General features: G+C 31.6%; 1 protein-coding gene and 1 non-coding gene across 3 annotated transcripts in view; both read right to left on the reverse strand.

Moving 5' to 3' along the window:
* Positions 1 to 730: 730 nt before the first annotated feature.
* Positions 731 to 803, reverse strand: TRNAK-CUU (transfer RNA lysine (anticodon CUU)). Its single transcript has one exon. It is a non-coding gene; the product is annotated as a tRNA-Lys (tRNA).
* A 200-nt stretch (positions 804 to 1,003) lies between these two features.
* Positions 1,004 to 20,770, reverse strand: part of LOC118186257 (cell adhesion molecule Dscam1-like) — a 1,080,749-nt gene continuing 1,060,982 nt past the window's right edge. For both annotated transcript variants that reach the window (XM_085806701.1, XM_085806700.1), the window contains exons 21-22: positions 6,161 to 6,331; positions 1,004 to 1,230 (exon numbers count right to left, since the gene is read on the reverse strand). In XM_085806701.1, coding sequence (XP_085662827.1) covers positions 1,004 to 1,230; positions 6,161 to 6,331 — 398 coding nt within the window. The remainder of the gene's footprint in view (positions 1,231 to 6,160; positions 6,332 to 20,770) is intronic.

The following is a 20,770-nucleotide window of genomic DNA, read 5'->3' on the forward strand; positions in this document are numbered from 1 at the left end:
CAACAATCCAGACCGCATTTACTGCGACGAGGGTATGCCGTTCCTGACGCTTGACGACAATTTTCAAGTCAACGAGTCAATCTCGAAGAAAGTGGCTATTATAAAAGATTTTAAGATTTTTAAAATTATTTTAAGGAAACAGTAATTTATACCGTGATAAAATACAGTACAGCACTCGAAAGTGAAGACTTCCAGAAAAAGTGCCTTATTATCACATACTAAGTCGTTTGAATAAAACTTCCGTCTTGACCTTGTAAAGCATTAATAAAGCGACATGTAAAACTAAAATATTTTCTATTGCACATATCGAATATACTTATTGAAGAACATTTTCTATTGTCCTTAGATTTCAAAATCAGTTTCCGTGATATTATGCTATTATTATAATGCGACATTATGAAAAAATATATTTATTCATTTTGATGATGAATTCACAAAGCATATTGTAAGAGTCAGAAAAACGGCTTAACTTTCTTTTCCTGAGGTTGGACTGGTAAAAGGTTTTGGTAACTGGTTTACTCACCTTCTCCTAAATTTAAACATATACTTTGCGGCTGTTGGTGGTAAACGAAAACGCACCTAACTTCGTAGTGATTCTGGAATCGCTACGGCCTAAAGATGTGTAATCCATCCTCATCTGGAATCCACGTTCGTTGTAATTGTTTTATGTCATGCTTCTAAAATAAACATTTTAAAGTTACTTAGCGAAGTATTACTAGGAAAACTATGGCGCCCAACGTGGGTCTCGAACCTATGACCCCGAGATTAAGAGTCTCGTGCTCTACCGACTGAGCTAGCCAGGCTTCAGTAATGCAAGTCAGACTTCTCACTTATTTTTAAGTTTGAAAATGAGCTAGGTTGTTTCGTCCTGAACGCCTCTAATTATCCGCTTTACCGGATGAGACTGAACATCGAGCGCCATCTATCGTATGGGAACAATATGAAGCAACCAACTACTAGATGGATCGATTTGATTTATAAATATAAGATATAAAGAAAAATATCATACTCTTCTTTGTGGATAAGGTATGTCATACGCGTATCCGCTTCGAGCGCTGCCGAATGTCCCCATGTTTTGTTGGTGGCTGGACTGTACACATTGCTCCCTGCTATATCCAGGAGCACTACTAGTGGCATAAGGGGACGGATAGTACGTTGGCTCTTGACTGTTGTCATACGTCACTGATAAAGGCATGTTATCTGGTTTCACAGGCTCTCTTGAATCTGTGCCTGAGGAAGAAAGAGATATATTATTCTTACACATTTTTAATAAAACTAAATTTTAAGCAGTATAAAAGTAATCAATTATTTATCCATACAAGGCAATCACTTACGAAAAAATAACTGGTAACATTGTAAATATAAATGCTAGTGAAAAACGTTGTTAATTGGTATAGATGCGAACTGCTGTATTTTGTTTTATTACTCAAGCATGAATGTAATGATGTCCTGATATAGACGAAATCGACAAAAATTAAACATTTAAAGCAGCATTTTTGAGATTTATGATCATAAACCTAGAAACATTACTTTTGAAAAACAGTAAACAGTTATATTGAAAATGCGTTATGAAAGTTAGCAATACTGCATATAGGGACATGACACTTAATAATAATATTTATATTACCGCTGGGAAATGCTAACCCTGCAGTTAGAAAATAGAAATTTATGCAAGTCTGTATGTAATATTTTCCTTCATAATTTTTTTTCACCTCTGACTGGACGACTCACATTATATTTTCCTTCGAGCTATTGTGTCTATCCAGCGAGAAGTTAGATATCTTAGCCAACCACAACCCAAAGGCAAGTTCATAGGCAGGACGATGGGGCATTTATTTCTGTGTATTATAACAATAACAGTTTGCATATACAGTTTCTAGTACTTACTTGGAACTAGACACTAACGTTTTACAATTCTTGAAAACATATATTTACATTGATGTTTTAACAGTTGTAAATCCGGAAGACAAAATTTGAAGCTGCGTTTTGCATATGAATTTTGAACAGAACTGGGAATCGTAATACTAAAAACTTATTAGAATTTTTACAGAACTGGTGTTTATAGTATTTACAGTAATATTTAGAGACGTTTCAGTCTTGAAATGTGTTCGAAATTATCAGAGTATCATTTATGCATTCAGTTACTTATATGCTATATTACCTATTTAGATGATTACCTGCGAGAAATGGCCGCCGTTTTTGTTCATTACCTGTTAATGACTTTGATAGATGTAGCCTTGCCCTCATGTGACAGTCGTATAGGCAGTAGCTAAGATCCCCCATAATATCACAGCAGCACATGCCCGTTTCTGTTTTGCCAAATCTTTCTTTCATAATTAAGAACTTAAATGTTTATTCACTACTTCATAAACGTAATGTAAAGAGGACATCATCAAAGGAGTTGCATTTTACCCTATCTCTAAAAAATGAATTCATCTAAACACTAATTTGTTTCTATAATTTTTAAGGGGGCTCATACACCTTAAACCCCTCATGATCTTCGATTATGTGACTGTTGCAAGAACTGAGATATTTTATTTATTTTAAAAGCAATTATTTCCAACTTTTCACAGCTGACTACATAATATAGCTGCTTTGGGAACTGGTAACCGGAAAGTTTGTATTGCCACAAATATTTTTGTAATTTAATCCACTTTGGAACAAAATGTTTCGTTATGTTTCCACTTTGCGTGCATGATATTTTAAAAATAGCTAATGGTACATACTTGAAATTTGATAGAATTCTTTATACGGGCACTACTTCTAACTACTTCTAACTATCTTCTAACAAAAATCTGATGAATATTTTAATATTAAAAAAAATTATTCACGAAAACATTACAGATTTTTTTAATAAAATGCATAATAATCTCAACTCCAAATAAAATAAAAATTTAACTTGAAATTCTTAGTTTCCAAATGTTTTAAATGTTGCAAATGCTATATATTAAATATGGAATTAAATTATGCAACAGAGTGTTTTAAACTGTGAGCGAAAGGTGGAAACATGACGAAAACTTTTGTCACAAAGCGGATTAAATTATAAAAATATTTGTGGCAACACAAACTTTCTGATTACTATTTCAGAACACAGCTATATTATCCAGTCAGCTGTAAAAAGTTGAAAATAATTGGTTTTAAAATAAATAAGTTAATCCTATTCTTGCAACAGTCACGTATTCGAAGATCTTATGGGTTTTAAGGTGTATGAGTCCTGTTAAACAAAATTAGCAAAGCAAAACTGAATTAAATTATTTTTTTCTTTTACTCCGAGTTACAGAAGATTTTTTATATATAAACTAATAACTAGAAAAATTCATTTTCTTTACAGCATTAATTTCTAACAGAAGGTTTTTATATATAAACTAATAACTAGAAAAATTCATTTTCTTTACAGCATTAATTTCTATTAAGAAATCACTTTCATTTTTATAAGGCTAATGGAAAATATTTTTCTTCAAAAAAGAATTTTTCTGTGTAAACTTACTATTCGCAAAGTACCACCATAAAATATTTACCGAACATTTAAAGCTAGCTATTCTAGAAAATACTATTAAAAGAGAATTCGGAAGAAGAAATGTAAAAAATAATTTTAATAAGACTATTGTTATGCCGAATCATTTCTATATCTCTTTCAAGACATTAGCATGATTCTTTGCAGGTGCTATTGAGCACATAACTTGTTTAGGCAGCCAACCTTCTTCAAAAGCTAAGAAACTAAAAGCTAACTAAATTATTCTCGGTTAAGAAAATCAAATTTTTTTATTTCATATTTTTAAAGACGTCCGCAGTCAAAAACAATTTTTTCATATATTGATTAGGAATAGTAATGTACCATTTTTCTGAGAGACGACATACTGGACGTAATTGTCTGTGACGCCGAAAGTTGAATATGAAAAAGCAAAGCAAAGGTCCCGTTTTTATCTTTTCTTATATTATTTTTGAACTGAAAATTTTGAGCATTTCAATATGTTTGGAGAATCTGCTAAAATATTTAGATTATGTATTTTCTCATTTTCGTTTAGCTAAAGCGTATCGAACTTACTATTTTGTTAACGTCCAGCTGTCGCGCTTTCTGTTTTATTTCCTTTGTGCACTGAATAACTGACTGTTTTGCTTTATCCTAAAAGGCACTATTAGTGTCTAAATGGGATTTTGCGTCGAATCATTATTAATGTGTCGTTTCACTCTTGATTTGAATCTGTTGCCATTCCGCAAGATATAAAATATTTAACCTTCAAACTGAGTGTGTTGTGGATTAACAAGCTAAGTTACTTGAAAGCAAAGATGCAATTAATCTATTGCTTAAGAATATCCGTTTTTACTTTTGAATCGGATTTATTTAAATATTAGAAATAGATCTAATTCATCATCTAATTAAAAATATTCAGTGTTCTCGAAGAACGGTTTTGTACATTTTTTTATTTATTTCATATTTTGTAAAATTTAAATGATTTTTTTATTAGTAAACTCAACTATGAAAGCTAGCAAAGGTTGAAGAATAAATACACAGAATAAAACATTTTTATCTCCAGTGTGCGAAACCGTCTATCAAAAATTTTAAAGGTTTGTGATTTTTAAATATTTTGTGATTTTGGTGTTGTATTGAATTTTATGTGGCGTAAGGGCGAAGAACGTGATATTCAATAAATAAAAAATCTTAGTACTTTTAAAAGTGAACATTAATATGATAAACTGAGAGAACAGTGAAAAAATCAGAAAAATGTTATCCAACACTTATCACTGCATTGAGAATTCTGTGATTTTGTTTTGAACTGTATGTGGCGTAAAGGAACTGTATGTGGCGTCCCACCCGAAAAAAAAAAAAAAAAAAAAGAGAGGAGGAAGGAGATTGGTAGATTGCGAATTTAGCGGGAGAGTAAAAAACCGTGATAAATTCCTTTCTGGAAGGTTGAAACCCGAAGACATTCAGATTTTAATTTTTTTAAAATTCCTTTTATTCATCGTCATGACTGGTAATCATTAGCAGATTCCATTCTGTGTTCGAAAGAAAACTGTAGAAACCGTCGTGATATGTGTATGGCGAATTAAGTAAAATTTAATGCGTCATATACCTGCCAGTAGCAGAGTAGCAAAGACTGCTGAATACTAGTAATTCGACCTCATTTCGTTTCCAAGGTTTGGATACACGGTAAATTTCGTTGTTTTCCCCATGTATAAACATGTGTAACATGAATACAAGTCAGTTTTCCTCAGAACGTCTACCACGAAGCCATCGATCCGTTTAGGCAGATAGCTGCTGTGGTTTTGCATTATTCAAAATAATTAACTCACAATAATAGTGTACTTCATTTTGTGTATGAACCAGTTTTATTTACCAGAAAGCTCTCTGAGAAAGTATCTCTCCCTACACACGCGAAGAACTGTAGTGTCATATGCCTTAATTAATTTAATCTATGCGCAAGCTAAGAGTCATATTGTTACGTTATTTAATGAAAAGTTCTTTAATTTTACTAAAATTTCATATTAATTATAAAATATGTATATTAGGACGCATTATAATTCTATGTTTAGTTCATTTTAAAACTGGAGTTTATCAAAACAGTAGATGCTAAATTTTGAAATTTAGTTTAGACCATTTTTATCGTGTATTTTAGCTAATAAATAAAATATAAACAGTACAAAATAAGGCAAAGAAGTCGAAAATAAAGTGTGATGGGTGCTAGTATCAGTACAGACCATGCCATGCAATCTAGTATCAATATTTACCAGATTTTTGAGATAAATAAAATAATTATGGGTTACTTACTGCAAAAGGAATAAATGACTAAGTATAAAATTTATGCTTCCTATGAAAATCTTTATTTAGTAATGAAGTGCACAATTACATTTCTTGAAGTATTTACCATAATCGTAATTATTACATAACAGTTTTAAACTAATTATGCTTTCATGCAAATGCTATGCTTCATTTTTAAAAGAAAATTAAATTTTATTTTTATGGTAGAGACATGTGTAGTTGCAATAGATTTTTAGAAGCTATTTACTTAACCAAGGTCTTTTCAGCACATCTTTTCGCCTTTATTTTTATTTACCCATATCTTTTGAATAATGTTTGCCAGAATAGGAATGCGTTATCTTTATTTAGAGTCTTCAGTGCAACGAGATATCCTGTCGAAAGTTAATGACCAGTTCGTACCATCTTGTGTCCTGGGATTGCGTCCGGATGTCCTTCTTCTAGTGATGATGCAGACCACGCACAGCACAGCAACGAGAACTATCGTTGAGCTAACCACTGGGACTGTGATGGTCAAGTGGCGATAAAAGGAACCATTTACATCACTCACTTCTGATGGTCGTGGGGGATATTCTGCAAAAACAAGGAAGTTATATTTAGATCTCATTTTTAATCAATTTAAATAAAGTATGAACAAAATGTACTGCACTGTTATTGATGTAACTTCTGTAGTTTTGAGTGACTGTAAAGTATTTAATGTTAGTACCAACGATTTGGCCTGATACGGCTGGAGCATTTTATCGGAAACGGTAAATTTAAAGACTGTCGTAAATTATTTTACACTGCAAAGAAGAAAGAGAACGTATACGGAAAAAGTCTTGTGTAATATAAAATGTAGTTTACTATATTAGAATAATAATTAGATATAATAATAGGCATTTAATCTAATCTGAAATGGTATGAAGCAAAAGCAACAGAGCCTATTTTTTCATGGGAAGAGTTTCTGCAAAAAAATGTTTGACAAAATACTCAGAAAGCTGTATTCAGATGTTGTTCCTTTTTTAAATACTTCATTAAAATCTAAACTACGTTTTTCTATTTTTTAAAGCGCAGAGAAAATTATACACATGGATTTACTAAGCGATCCTCTAGGCGAAAACAACTGTTTCAAAGATGTTTTAAATATAGTGGTTACAACTATTTTAGAGATGCATTAAAACCAACAAAACACTTTACCTTTCAAATTACCTGTATTTAATATATACGAAGCTATGAAAACTATGTCAATATTTATCTTTCTCGGTAAATATGTATTTGTATATATACTTTACAATTTTCCTAGATAAATAATATTTAATTTCTGCATTATTTATACTGTAGCATAAATAACTGAACTGTATTTGTGTGGCATAATGACTGTATGTTATGGCTAAGTAAGCATTATGGTTATTCAAATAATTTCATTAAGATATCATTTATATATGAAAATAACACGTATATAATTTTATTGCAATGAAGAAACAGAATGTATACTGAAGAATTCTTGTGCATTATAAAATGTAGTTTACTTTATTAGAATACTAATTAGATACAATAATAGGCATTGACCTATTCTGAAATGAAGCAAAATCAACGCAGTCTATTTTTTCGTAGGAAGAGTTGCTGAAAAAAATAACATGTATATAATTTTCTTTTACATAAACGGTTACTATTGTTGGTTATGTGGCCAGTTAGACTTAAATGATATTTTTAAACATTTTTTAGGTATGGCTTCCATGATAAAACTACGGTAACGGTTTCAACGCTCAGGGCGCTTCTGAAAGATTCTGCAATTAAACATTTCTTGAACAACTGGTCGTAAGACTGAAAGTAAATTATATAAGGTAGATATTTTATTTTGAATTTTTTGATGGTGTGACTCTTTTAATAAAAATATATAAACTAAAAGTTCGATTAGATTTTATACAAATGATTTCCTAATTAGTAAATGTTTCTTAACCCACTTACCAATTTTTGTGTAAAAAATTCGCCGTACAGCATTCAAAATTGATTTTGAATAAATTATCAGATTTTTATTATTTAATCATTTTAATTTGATTAAAATAGAATATTTAATTCGTGTAAGCTGCCTTTAGCAATATTTTCTGTTCTTAATTATTTAATCTCAAGTTACTGTGATCATAAAGAAGGATTTCGCTTTTTTATTGTTGTTATTTTGTCTCTGATTTTGTTTTTAATTAAATAATAATTCAACTGTGAAATTTTTAAAGTTTTATATAAATTTATAAATGTTGCATATTTTTACAAAACAAGCGTCCCAACATAAATGCGTCAGTTCGAAACCCCCTTACTTATTATTTCTTATACTAGGATTAGGAATGACCAGTCATTTAAATCGTATTTAGTCGCGTATCCTTGTTTTGAAACTTCTCTCGCAATACTATGTTTATGAAATGCATTTTCATACAATGAACATATTCACAAAATGTCACTCAATATATCCATACATACATTCATTAATACAATATATTCATACAATCATAATTCACTTAATATATTCATGATTAACATTAGGTATAATAATGCTGAAGTATAGTGTACTTTTGTGCGCTGTACTTTTACGATTGCGGTTTTCATTTATCTTTCTCTCTCGCCTATAGATAGGAACGCAAACGAAATCTTAGGCTGATAGAAGAGCATTATTATATTACTATTACTATACTTTATAACTGCTCATGATTATGATATTATGTGCAATACAGTTTTAAAGAGAACAACAAAAATCGTGCTCTCTGCCAAAGCTCTGCATAAGCTATGACACAATGGTGTGAATCACCATGTATGATTATATTTATGTTTGGAAGAACTAAATGCCGCCCAGACGGTATAGTGGTTAGGGGAGCTTCACTGCGATACCGATGAAACCGAGATCGAATCCCGGAGAAGCCAAGGATGTAAAATTGTCTGTCCCTTCATAGGAGGTAACGGTGGCCGCCTGTTAGGTGCCTCCACAATAAAATGACCACCACTTCGGGCCCTAGGAGTGGCCAATGCCGTTATAGGCAAGTGCCCACCATTGGAAAAAAAAAAGAATTTAACCAACAGTATTGTTGGATTAAACTACTCGCTAACCGACAGTATTGTTGGATTAAACTTATAGTTGGTAGCACTGAGCAGTTTTTGGCTACAATATTTTTCCATGTATTGCTCATTTTTACTTGTAGCCATTGTGTAATATATATATATATCTATTTTTTTAATTTTGTGTTCATTCATATTTGTTGCCGAGCAGGAAAATGACGTCACGAAGGTCTGAAGTGCCGTCCACCGCTTTCGTGACCACACAATGAAGACAGTAAAGAAATTGATCCTTTTTGTTGGGAGAGAACGAATCGCTTACACATAATGAAGAAGATACTTTTTTTGTAGCCCTAGTAGTGCCGTTCGTAGCGCTGGCATGGACCTTATGAGAAATTATTATTATATCTTATTTTTATAAGGTCCTTGATGTTTTTATAAGGTCCATGAACGCTGTATGGCCTTGTTCTTCGAAGTAAGGGCGAGCAGCATAGGTAAAGTACAAACATATCTGCGTTCTACATGAAAGTGTTGTGTGGATTTATCTCGCACCTCCCTAGTTAAGTATAGAGAATGTCGGTTTATCGCCTTGCCATCGATGTCCTTTAGTTGCCGGCCACTCAAGTGTTTATGGCGTTTCAGTGTCTCAACGGTTCCCATGGTACAGCAGGAGTTTCCCAAAACAGCTGGAAGACTTTCATTTCCAGGATCAAAGTTCCTGTATGAATGGTTTGAAGATTTCAACAAAAGTTCCAGTATCAACCATTTACCTTGCTCAAACTGCTGCACAGAAAAATGTATTATCCTAATGCCTCTCCTCTGATCATGAAAAATGATTTTCTGGATGGTGTAAAGTCATAAAGATCCCTTTCACATTTTAAATTATTTCTATGCTCGCTCAAAAAATTTGTTACAAAAATTAATTCATTGTATACAGCAGATCAGTGTCTTAAAGTATACATATATGCATATAAAAAACAACATATATGATGTACAGATATTTTAACTTCGATTCAAATAATCAGCTTCACAAAAAAGTGCATTTTTGTTAATAATTGTGATTCAAAAACGCATAATGTTAATTACATATTATAACCGAAAAATCAATTGCATATATTTGAATTTTAGAAGATATTTCGGAACACAGTTTTATTAACTAGGTTCAAAATATGCTTTAGTTTTAAGGAAAATTTCTTGAAGATCACAAATCATCAAAATTGAATTCCACTGAAAATTATAACAAGTTCTAGGACTTCTCCTTTTGTTTAAAAAAGAGTAAAAATTAGATCTATAATCAATTAAAAACATTCGTTAAATTTTACACTGCCTGTTTTTCTTGGGAGAAAGGATAATAAGCGAAAAATATGTTTCTGAATAGTTACGATTATTTAATATCTGAAAGATTTGTTTGCATATATTTATTCTGGCTTAAATTTAATTTACAGATTTGTAAAGGATTATTTATCTACATTTCGTTTGGCAAAGGCTATTAACATTGTTGAAATGTTGTGCTAATATAATTAGAAAACTAAATACACGCACAATAACAAATAACAAAATTCTCTATTAATATCTTAATGCATTTATCTGGAAATAGATCTATAAATAACAACCTCTAATACAATAGAATAATTCAAACAACTTCGATACTTAATTAACGGAGGCCTTTGAATTAAAGAAATCTCCCATTAAGAATATTTATAGCAGCATCGTAATTCTTTAATGTTCTATGAATGTAATAGGGTACCTTGCTAAAATCTAACCATCTCTCCTTACATGTCAATGCCGAATTAAATTTAAAACTTTATTCATTTTTTTTCAGTTTCCTGTTACTGGAAGACACCGAACTCGAATTACATGATAAACTCTTGCAACAGCTTCAGTTAATAGGAATGTGAAATGCTATTTATCACTATAAGATATTCGGAGACGAGTTTAGGGGCAAACTATTTTAGAATTTAAAAGCACTTAGTATGTATATATGCTATTATTATCGTATTTCAACTTAAAATGAAAATTTCCTCCTTGCCAGCATATAAAATTACCTTTAGGTATTAACAAGGATGTAAAGAACATATATTTTGAGCTCTTAATACCCCAAAATGATGGACTGTGGCCCTTGTAAATGTTGTATGCTAGCCGCGGAAGTTTCAAATAAAAGTTACTTAAAGACTATGTAGGATTTCATTTGATTTTGGTAATGTTAATTAGTCCAATATCCCTAACAGACATAAAGAGAACTATCGCTATCTCTGAAAACAGCGGCAGTCTTGAGAAGGTTAAAAATAATCTTTTTATTTAAACAGAATTTAGAGCACAAATGAGCTCTCGTGTGCTACAATATATGCCACAACGTGTGGTGAGGCAGTTAAATAGAACAATCAAATTTAGGTTAAACTTCGAACAATAGTCAAAGACTACACAATTAATTACTGTATTAGAAGCCGGCTCACTACTCTACCGAAGCGTCAGAATTTAAGTGTCGGCAGAGAAGGAACACAAGGAGGAATAGTTACAACTATCAGAGCTGGCAGAAAACTAACAATTGCAGTGCGCACGCGATGCCATAAACACCTTCTCTGTTAAGATACAAAACTCTAGTTTAAATATTGGCTACTCATTTGCATTCTGATGAGAAATACGAAAGAAGAAGTTTTAGTAAAGGTTTTGAAATTATAAATAACTAGGTAAATAACATAAAATTCCTTACAAACTGTGCAATGTAAAAGTATTTAAAAAAGTACGTTCCACTATGTGATAAGACATTCTTAACTCCTAAACGGAATCATAAATAAAATGAAAAGCCTATTATATTTACATAAAAAATTCAAAAATGTTAATCTAAAAGGACTACAAAATAGTTTAATACTCTGAGTTAGGAATTTTTTTCCTTCTGATGCCGATAAAAGTATCTCTTTATTTAATAATAAATTTTAATTAATTTGGGCTGTTTTAAGATGTAACCATCACAAACTGCAGTATATAGGCGATTCTGCAATCGATTACAGATATGTGAACGATCAGTTGGAACCCCATCTAAGGCTGTTTGGGGAATGATGTTAACTAATATTTTGCTAATGAAAGACTACAACGAGCATCTCCAGTGCCAAAATACTTGGAAACAGAAGATATTTCTCTATTGGAATAATGATCAGCTTACCTAACAGACTTAATCCCGATTAACAGGTGACAGATACCTCATGTCGCAGCATTGCAAGGTACCGAATAAGTGTAAGCATGCTGGTCAGTTCCCCAAGATTTGATAGCACTTTGATTAATTCTACAAATGGGTGTGTGATGTTTGCATTTCTGTCAAAAATGACTCTATAAAAATATATTTGTTGCAAACAAATGGAGTATATTTTTCAATTTTTTTAAAATTTCCTTAAAATTGACTTTAAATTCAGCATTTTGAGATTAATCAACTAGAAAACCTTCTAATTTATGTTAACTAGCATTTCTGTAGCACTCTTTTTTAATAATACTTCAGTAAATAGCAATTAAGTTTCATTTATATCAATATCTCTAAACTGTGATGAGCAATGTATACTGCGATTTCATTTGTTAGTCTTAATACACAAACATAGGTTGATATTAAAATCTACTTTTATTAATCATTAAAGCTTGATATTTGTTACGTTTAATTATTATATGAGTATACTGATTCTATCAAGCTACACATAAAGTCTTATGAGACACACGTCTTTCGTCATATGCGAGTTCACTCTGACAGCTCATAAAAGGTATTTTTTTTGTTTTGTTATTTCATATTCATTATTTACTTAATTAATTCTATGTACGAATAAAAAATTGAGGAAAGAATTTGCAGTTGTTAATTACGAAAAGCACGTTTCAAAAATAAAAACGGACAGAATCAGAAGACAACATTTAGTTTTAAGTAAGCTACTTTACAGTCTTTATTTCTTGTTAAAGAAAAGAGGGTCTTGGAAGATAAAAAAAAAATAAATAAATAAATAAATAAAACTTCTTGCAAACTAATAAAATTTATCCACTCTTTTCCAAGTCATCCTACTCGAATATTTACTCAAACTAGATAACCGAACTCATAAAAACTAAGTATTGTTCCAACAACAGAAGCAGCAATAATAACAATAATCTCAGTAATTGCATTCAGCACATAAGAAACCGCCTGGCCCCATTATACGAAGATGAGCCTGGACGTTCTGAGCTCTTTACCATCTCACGGAATTGGTAATAAAAGGAGGCTGTAAACTACATCATCTCCATTTCTTGGGTCGATACCAGAAGTAAGAAAAAAGAGCAGTATTATCTAGTGTTCAACAAACTTTGCGATTAGATTACGACAGAAGCAATTATGTTACTAGCTTAAAGCAGTAGCTTCCGAAATAATGCACGAATTTTCTAGTACGAAATTTGAGCATAAAAAAGGATTGCGGAGTTCAGACAGCTTCGAAGTCTGGATATTTATCCAATTTTAAACAGCTAATTAAATGATAATGCTGTTAATTATTTAGAAAACGGAATAAGCGTTCTTTGCTTCATAAGTCTGGGGAACATTTTGCGGTGATTGCTAATATAATATTGATGCTAAATACGAAGATTATGTAATAGATAGATTTTCCTCTAGGCTTAGCCGAGATGGAATTTTTCTCCCTCAAAACAACTTATGTATATTGTTGTACATAAACCAACCAAGTATGTGCGCAGTATTTTTGTAGTCATTGTTAATGAGAATAAAGTATATAATTACTAAAATTACAGTCATTAAATAAAGGCCTTGAGGACAATTTATCCAACACTGAATAAGAAAGCACTTAAAATATACGGAATTAATATCATCGAAAGACTTAGGATAATACCTTGAGCAAAGCTACTTTTGTTCAGAGTATATACTCATACATGCAAATATGTTCATGGTGGTACACATGGCAAGAAATTTTTAAACAGTTTTCGCCTAGCACATTAGCTAATTAGATGATGATTCCTTTCTTTTCGAAGGTATATTCATTTCATATTACTTTAATTAAGTTATTTTTCAAATCATGATTATGACAATACGTTCAGATGGGTGTTTTAATTCGAATTTATTAACATTTGAATGAGAGATTAAGGTATTTTACTGATTACAAGGTACATGATTACTTTGAATGAATTTGTTGCTATTCAGTTCAAATTACTTTCAATTTGTATTTTTGTATAATAGTAGTGAATGTTTTTGAAAAAAATGGGATTTTCAAAATTTCAGATAAAGGAAACTTATGTGAAGTAAACACATCAGTAAATACAATTCTTTCTATAATCGTTTCGTTTTTGGAAAGTCCTTCGTAGGAATTCCTATAAGTCGTATTTAATATATTTGAAAATATATCACGGTACATATAATTTATCAATAAGACGTGAAAAATTTTATACGTTACAGGTAACAATGAGTTATGTATACCCTGAACATCTTCTTCATAAAACGCCTTGAGGATTGTCCTATTTTTATATATACACCCTGCTTTAAGAACAAAGTAAATTTACGTAAATATTCAAATGTGCTCTGGTACTTGTATCCATATATTCACAGCACTCCGTTTTTCATGTCAAAAATTTTTTATGGAAGGATCAGCATATCTCGTGGATACAAAGCACTCAGCTTTGAGATCTATCGCATGCAAAAAAAAAAAAAAAAAAAAAAAAAAAAAAAAAAAAAAAATGTATCTGATTATATTTATTGAGATGATCTGGGAGTAATCTGGGAGATCTGGGAGTAATCTGAGAATAATCTGGGAGTCGAGGCAATATAGTGAAATCATTTTCATTTTCTTTCAGTTACTCAGTAGTTATTATGAATTCAGTTGCAAAGCAAGCCATTCTCTTAAAAGATAGTATTGTGTTCCGTATATACATCCGTCCTTGGGAAGTCAACAATTATTGTTTATCAAATAACCGATCTCCCCAACGTCCACTATCTGTGTTTGGAAAGGATAGGTTTTTGGATTAAGTTATGCTAAAGAGGTGTTCAAAAGTCCTCAGCCTCCAAGAATCTGTTTCATTACTAACTGATACAATCTGGCATTGTTTATAGGTGCACACTTTGTCTCTATTACAGCACTGCAGGAAGAAATGGGACACACTACTTTAAAGCATTTTTTTAAGATGCATTGCCGAAGAGGCTTGCATCAGTCTATATATGAGGCATGGTCTGCAACATGCATGATTGCATAGGTATTACCTCATTGGCCTGCATTTGCAGAAGAGAAAACAAAGCAGGTATAGCTTAACTATCAACTAATGTCATAATCTAAGCTTGTTCTAAATATTAAGGAGCACATACATTCGTTAAATTGTTCAAGGTTTACGTAAACATGTTTCGATTCAACCTAATTTTCAGGAAAATTTTAAATTTTCTCTTTTTTTGGTGGTCGTTTGCAGCGGTAATATGCTCTGTTGCTTTTCAATAAACATGAACTAGTTCAGAATTTTAACATAATAAAAATAGGCTATTGCAGATTTTCAAATTTGTATGCCTTACACATTATTGCACTTAGAGACGAAAATTGTATTGTTGTTGTTGTTCCTAATGCGCACTTGTCTGACCTATATTCAGCCTAAGCCCACGAAATTTCTCGTGCTTGTCGTTGGCAACAGGCTTGAATATCTTACAGGTTACAGTGCGATTTAGCTCAGTTCTGCCCACCAATTTCGATGGAGAACACTCCTGGGGGGGAGAGTCTGAGGTTCTTCCACACTTCTCCCGTTACCTACAACTTCTCGATAGGACTTTCGGCTCGTCGCATATTTAGAGTGCTCCATGCCGCATGAACACTGTACATTTACAAATATCCATGCCTTCTCCGGGATTCGAACTCGGACCCTTCGGCATGGCAGTGCGCGACGCTAACCACTATAACAGTTGGGCGGTAACGAAAAGTATTAATTTCTGAATCAAATATCTAATACCATATTTGGTAATATTACGAGATCTAGTTGCTTATATTATGCGTGTTATTTATGCTTTTGCCAGTCGTTATAGATTTTTTATAGCGTGAATGCTACCTTACAGCAAGTAGCGCATGCAGAATTCGATCTACGGCATTATTGTTGTGTCATTCTGTGATGCTGGGAATCTACCTTTTTGTGGTAAAATCTAATCATGATGCAAAGAAATCTTGGCTAACGAACTTGATTAAACTGAAACTAGTTCTTCTTCCCCCAAAATATTCGTAAACCGAAATAATTTTCCCATACGATTTAATGCAATACGCATTAGTCCGTTCCCTGATCCCAAACGATTTCTTAGAAGAGAGTACTTTGTATGCAGATTCATAGTACAAAACAGATGAAATTCATTAAATCAAACACATACGTAATATTATGTACATATAGTATTTAACAAAATGATAAATATACAAAAAAATTGAACTAAATTTTATCATATCTCTACAAAGAAATTTGAAGGCATAAGTACAAAATAGTGAAGAGGTTTTATTCAGAACATGTAAATCTTATTGCGTAAAAATATCAGATGGTTGCTGTTTTTCTAATTTTTTTTTTTCTTATAAGCGCTTGCCTCTACCTAAAAATCGTTGCGTCCTTTTCCCATTAAAATTTTTTCAATATGGTTTATTTCTATCTATGTTTTACAATGTTATCTATGTTTTTATTATGTTTTCTGTCTGTTTTTTTATGTTCTCTCTATGCTTGTTCATGTTTATATCTATCTGTGCTTTGTTACCCCTATTTTACTACTGCCTTTTTAGGGTGATAATGTTCTATGAACCATTGCACTTTACCCCGTTTTACGCAAATTTTGGGTTTAAGCATGCCCCCGAAATGTCCTTTTCTTATGACATTTCTGAAGTACGTCTGAAGAAAACCGGTTTGAAAATTTTGTCGTCCAGTTCAAGTATAGTTAGTCTTCCTGCCCGACACTGCATTCCGTCTCTCTATGAGGTAGAAAACCTATTGTGCAAAGCCGTGGACACCTAATTAACATCTAAAGCATCGCATTCACGACTTGGGCTGGCATAAATGAAAGAAGCAAAAATAATCGGTTTTTGGTCTATACACAAGTGATGCTATTCTCGGAAGAAGAGAGGAGCAGTATTGTTCTTCAATAGAACTCCTTGAAGGGCAAACTTCCTGTGGTTAGTTCTTTTATAGCGCTGGCTGCAGGAGGGTCGCTTTGATAGAAGGAAATAAAATATGCTTTGCAGTGAAACTAGAGACATTTACTAATCATATGTTAATCATATATTCGAGGACGCTAAATACACTCCGAATCACTGCATGGCGATTTTCACATCCTGAGGTAATTCGGGCGAATCAGGGAGAGGGATAACTGTAAATTATCATCTCTTGCCGGCTTACTTATCCGTATTCTCGTTATCCAAGACATTTTTCGCTTGGCAAATATGTTCGTGAACTGATTTTTTAATGACCCAAGACGTTTATAAAACAAGGTGGTTCAACTGTACCTTGACATTCAGATCTAGTTTTGTTTACACATGGCTCCCGATTTCTATCTCTTTGCTGAACATATTTTTATGATTAACATAAACCTTGCTTCAGACTTGAATAATAAAACAGCAGCAGACAACAAATGTAAAGACATTCCTTTTAAAATACAGCCATAAGTTAAAATGATTGCAAAGTAATTTACATGAAATAAATCTGAAATGGTAAAGCCATGCACCACCATTCTTGGGAAAATAAGAGTTGAGAAACTAGAAAACAAACGCAGATTTCTGCAGTCTCCATCTAATCACGTTTTCCAGTTTTCTCAAATTTCCCTGTACAATATAGCATTAATTCATCAAAAATTTACTTTCTGCCGTTGAGTGAGTCGGTGTTACGAAGCGGTTATTTTCAAATAATTATGTATTATTTATTGAAATTTTCTTATGCATATTATAAAAAATTATTAAGAGCACATATTTGAGAAACTGCTGCAATCGTAATTTAATTAAACTTTGAAATATAATATTATAAAATAAGAAAATTTTAAAAATAAGTAATTAACAAAACAGATAGACAATCCATAAAAATATTTCCGAACATCCTACTAATATTAAAATACTTCAAATGGGAAAACCTCATTATTCATTAATTATGAAACAAAATGTTCGGTGTTATTTTTATTTGAATAAATAATTAGATGATTAAATTATTCAGTTATTCCCCCATAAAGTTTTTAAAATACTATTTTTATTTAGATATTTCTTTATCTTAACACAGAACTTGTTATCGTAAGCTTTCTCTTTTCAAACATAAAAATTAGGAGTATTCAAATTTAATGATAAGGCATTGGATATTATTTTTTCCACTTCCATGTATAACTATTTAAGAATACACTTAAGAGTTTCAGGATATAACAAGCGAAAAATATTTAAAAGGTTTCGAAATCAAATTCAACCAAGAAATTCGTCCTTGCAGTTTTTTAAGTTTTTCACAGCGTCAAAATAATTTTTTCATGTTGTAAACAGTAATTATAATATGGATTTAATCAAAAATTACTTTGTTAGATCTTAATTTCTTCAGTTTACCCTTATTAGAAATTCTCATTTTCAGGAAGGTATTCACTTTAACATCACGAAGAAAATTTATAATAATGTATACAAATTAAGAAAAGACAGTAAATGTATCTTGATACCACTTTCTTGTGTCCATATTTTTATCAAGATTAAATGTAATCGAATAATATTAATTTTATTTGTTCCATTTGAAGCTTGACATACCATTGATTTCAAAATATTAATGTATTTATCAACTTAGGTGATAAAAATTTCAACTTTATTTCTAATACTTAACATTAGGAGCACATTTCCACCAGTAGATGAACCATGTTTCCACCTCATATTTTTATTACAAATTGTATTTTAAGAATTATTGCGTGGCTTATAACGTTTAAAAACCTGGTTATAGACACATGATTCGAGATCGAATGAGCAATGAAACAAATAAAGGGAGCTTTGAGACTACGGTACATTTTTTATTATCAATTCTTCATCTTTTTTTAAAATACATTTTTTCTTCATTTTTTTTTTAAATTTTGGATATTATAAGAGAAATTTGCAAAATTATACGACTCCTTTAGATAGTTAGTTAATTAAAATACGGCAAACCGGTAAAAAAAAACTATTTGCCTAAGTACCCATGCCCTTATGGGGAATGTTCTGAAAGAAACTGGCACGGATGCACCTCACATATTAGAAAATGAGAAAATAAAATGCAGACAAACTATTCATCATGAACTGAATCTGAGATAAAATACGCCCCCATAACACAAGACATCCTCAGGATATCCTATTTAAGTCGCAATCTCCCGGGAAGCAGTTAGGATATCCTGAGGATGTTGATTCTCAGATATCCTGAGGACTTCTTAAGTCAACATCCTGAGGATATCCTATTCAAGTCTCAGTGTCCCGGGATATATGAAGATCTCCTCAGGATGTTGATTTTCAGATATCCTGAGGACATCGTAAATCAACATCTTAAGGATGTCCTGTTCAAGTCGTAATGTCCCGGGATATATGAAGATCTCCTGAGAATGTTGTTTCTCAGATATCTTCAGTACTTACTTTTTATGGAAGCTCATATCTGAAAATATTAAAGTAACCTTGTACCACACGCAAGTCATGTTATAAGAATCGAAATCTTACTCTATGGATTACCTATTCTGCATATGAAAATTTAATTGTTATGCTTACACTGGGTTTCGTCTTGTATATGTTGGCTGTAAGTATTAAGTAATAATATTTACAAATTTTTGTTGTTGTTTCACAGTGCCTATTGGTCAGAGAACTTTCTTACAAGTTATAGGCACGTGTTTTCATTCGTTTTTGAATTTCATATTGAAAGTGTGTTTACGATTGAATTCTAATTGCTACATAATATATTTTGTAAACATTATTTTAGATACTTTTCTAATATCTTTGAACACAAATATTATGTACATTACAGGTTAACTCAGAAAATCTTTTACGAAGACATTTATCCTATGAACAGATGGGCATGATGTGCATCCATACCTTATATGGCATTCGAACTTGAGCCCTTCTGTACGGCAATCGGTCAATATAATCACTTACCCGTCTCTGAGGCACTAATCAGAAATATCAAGTTATAAAAGTATTCTATTAAATTCATCGATAGTTCTTAGCATAGAAATAACTATACTTTGAAACTGCAAAAGAAAAAAAAAATACTTTTTGATCTGTTACACTATTATATTAGTAATAAATGATGTTTAGTGCTGTGCAGTAATAAGTAACAATATTTTTTTTTAACAAACGAAATTTTAGTTTACAGACGCAGTTAAAAACTAGTCTGTACGAGGTTTAACTTGCTTAAATTTGAATTTATAAACAGAAGAATAATTTTATTGGGCTAAAAAATTTATTGCAGTTTCTTCGTTCATTTTCTGGTAAGTTCTTTAATAATGAGAATTAGTTTTTCAAAGCGACTGAGGAAAGAAGTAACTTATTTTTTACCTCTCTGTAATAGGAAAATAAGGTTTGAGAATGGGAAGAACTAACATTAAGTTCTTACTCTCCTCAAACCTCACTTTGCTACCTCTTTAACCATACAAATATTCGGTCTCTGCTAAACAAAGCGCGAAAAAAATATATCCAGCGCTCTGCAGTCTTATACGTTATGCCGACAATGCTACATGACTCCTCATAATTTAACAGTAATTGCTGCTTTATTAATTTATTTGTAACATCCAGAAAACGCAGTAAACACGTTTCTTCAAGGTATATAACACAAAGTTAAATGTTGTTATGAAAACTCAAAATTAGATAACGGATTAAATAGATGTTCAAACTTTAAATTAAAATGATTTAATAGTTAAAAAAAAAAATCTGAAATGTTTCAGATTTTAAATTACGTCCAAAGGGGCGTTTTTTAACATTTTGTGTGTTACCTTTCTTTATTAAATATCATGTTCCTCGCACTTAAACCATAAGATCCAGTGCAACAGCAATATCGCAAAATAGTTTTAAAACGAGCATATCTTTAGAATTT

The sequence above is a fragment of the Stegodyphus dumicola genome, chromosome 12 (genome assembly GCF_044657685.1).
Source record: "Stegodyphus dumicola isolate Sdum_Otavi_A_Nest chromosome 12, ASM4465768v1".
Lineage (NCBI taxonomy): Eukaryota > Metazoa > Arthropoda > Arachnida > Araneae > Eresidae > Stegodyphus > Stegodyphus dumicola.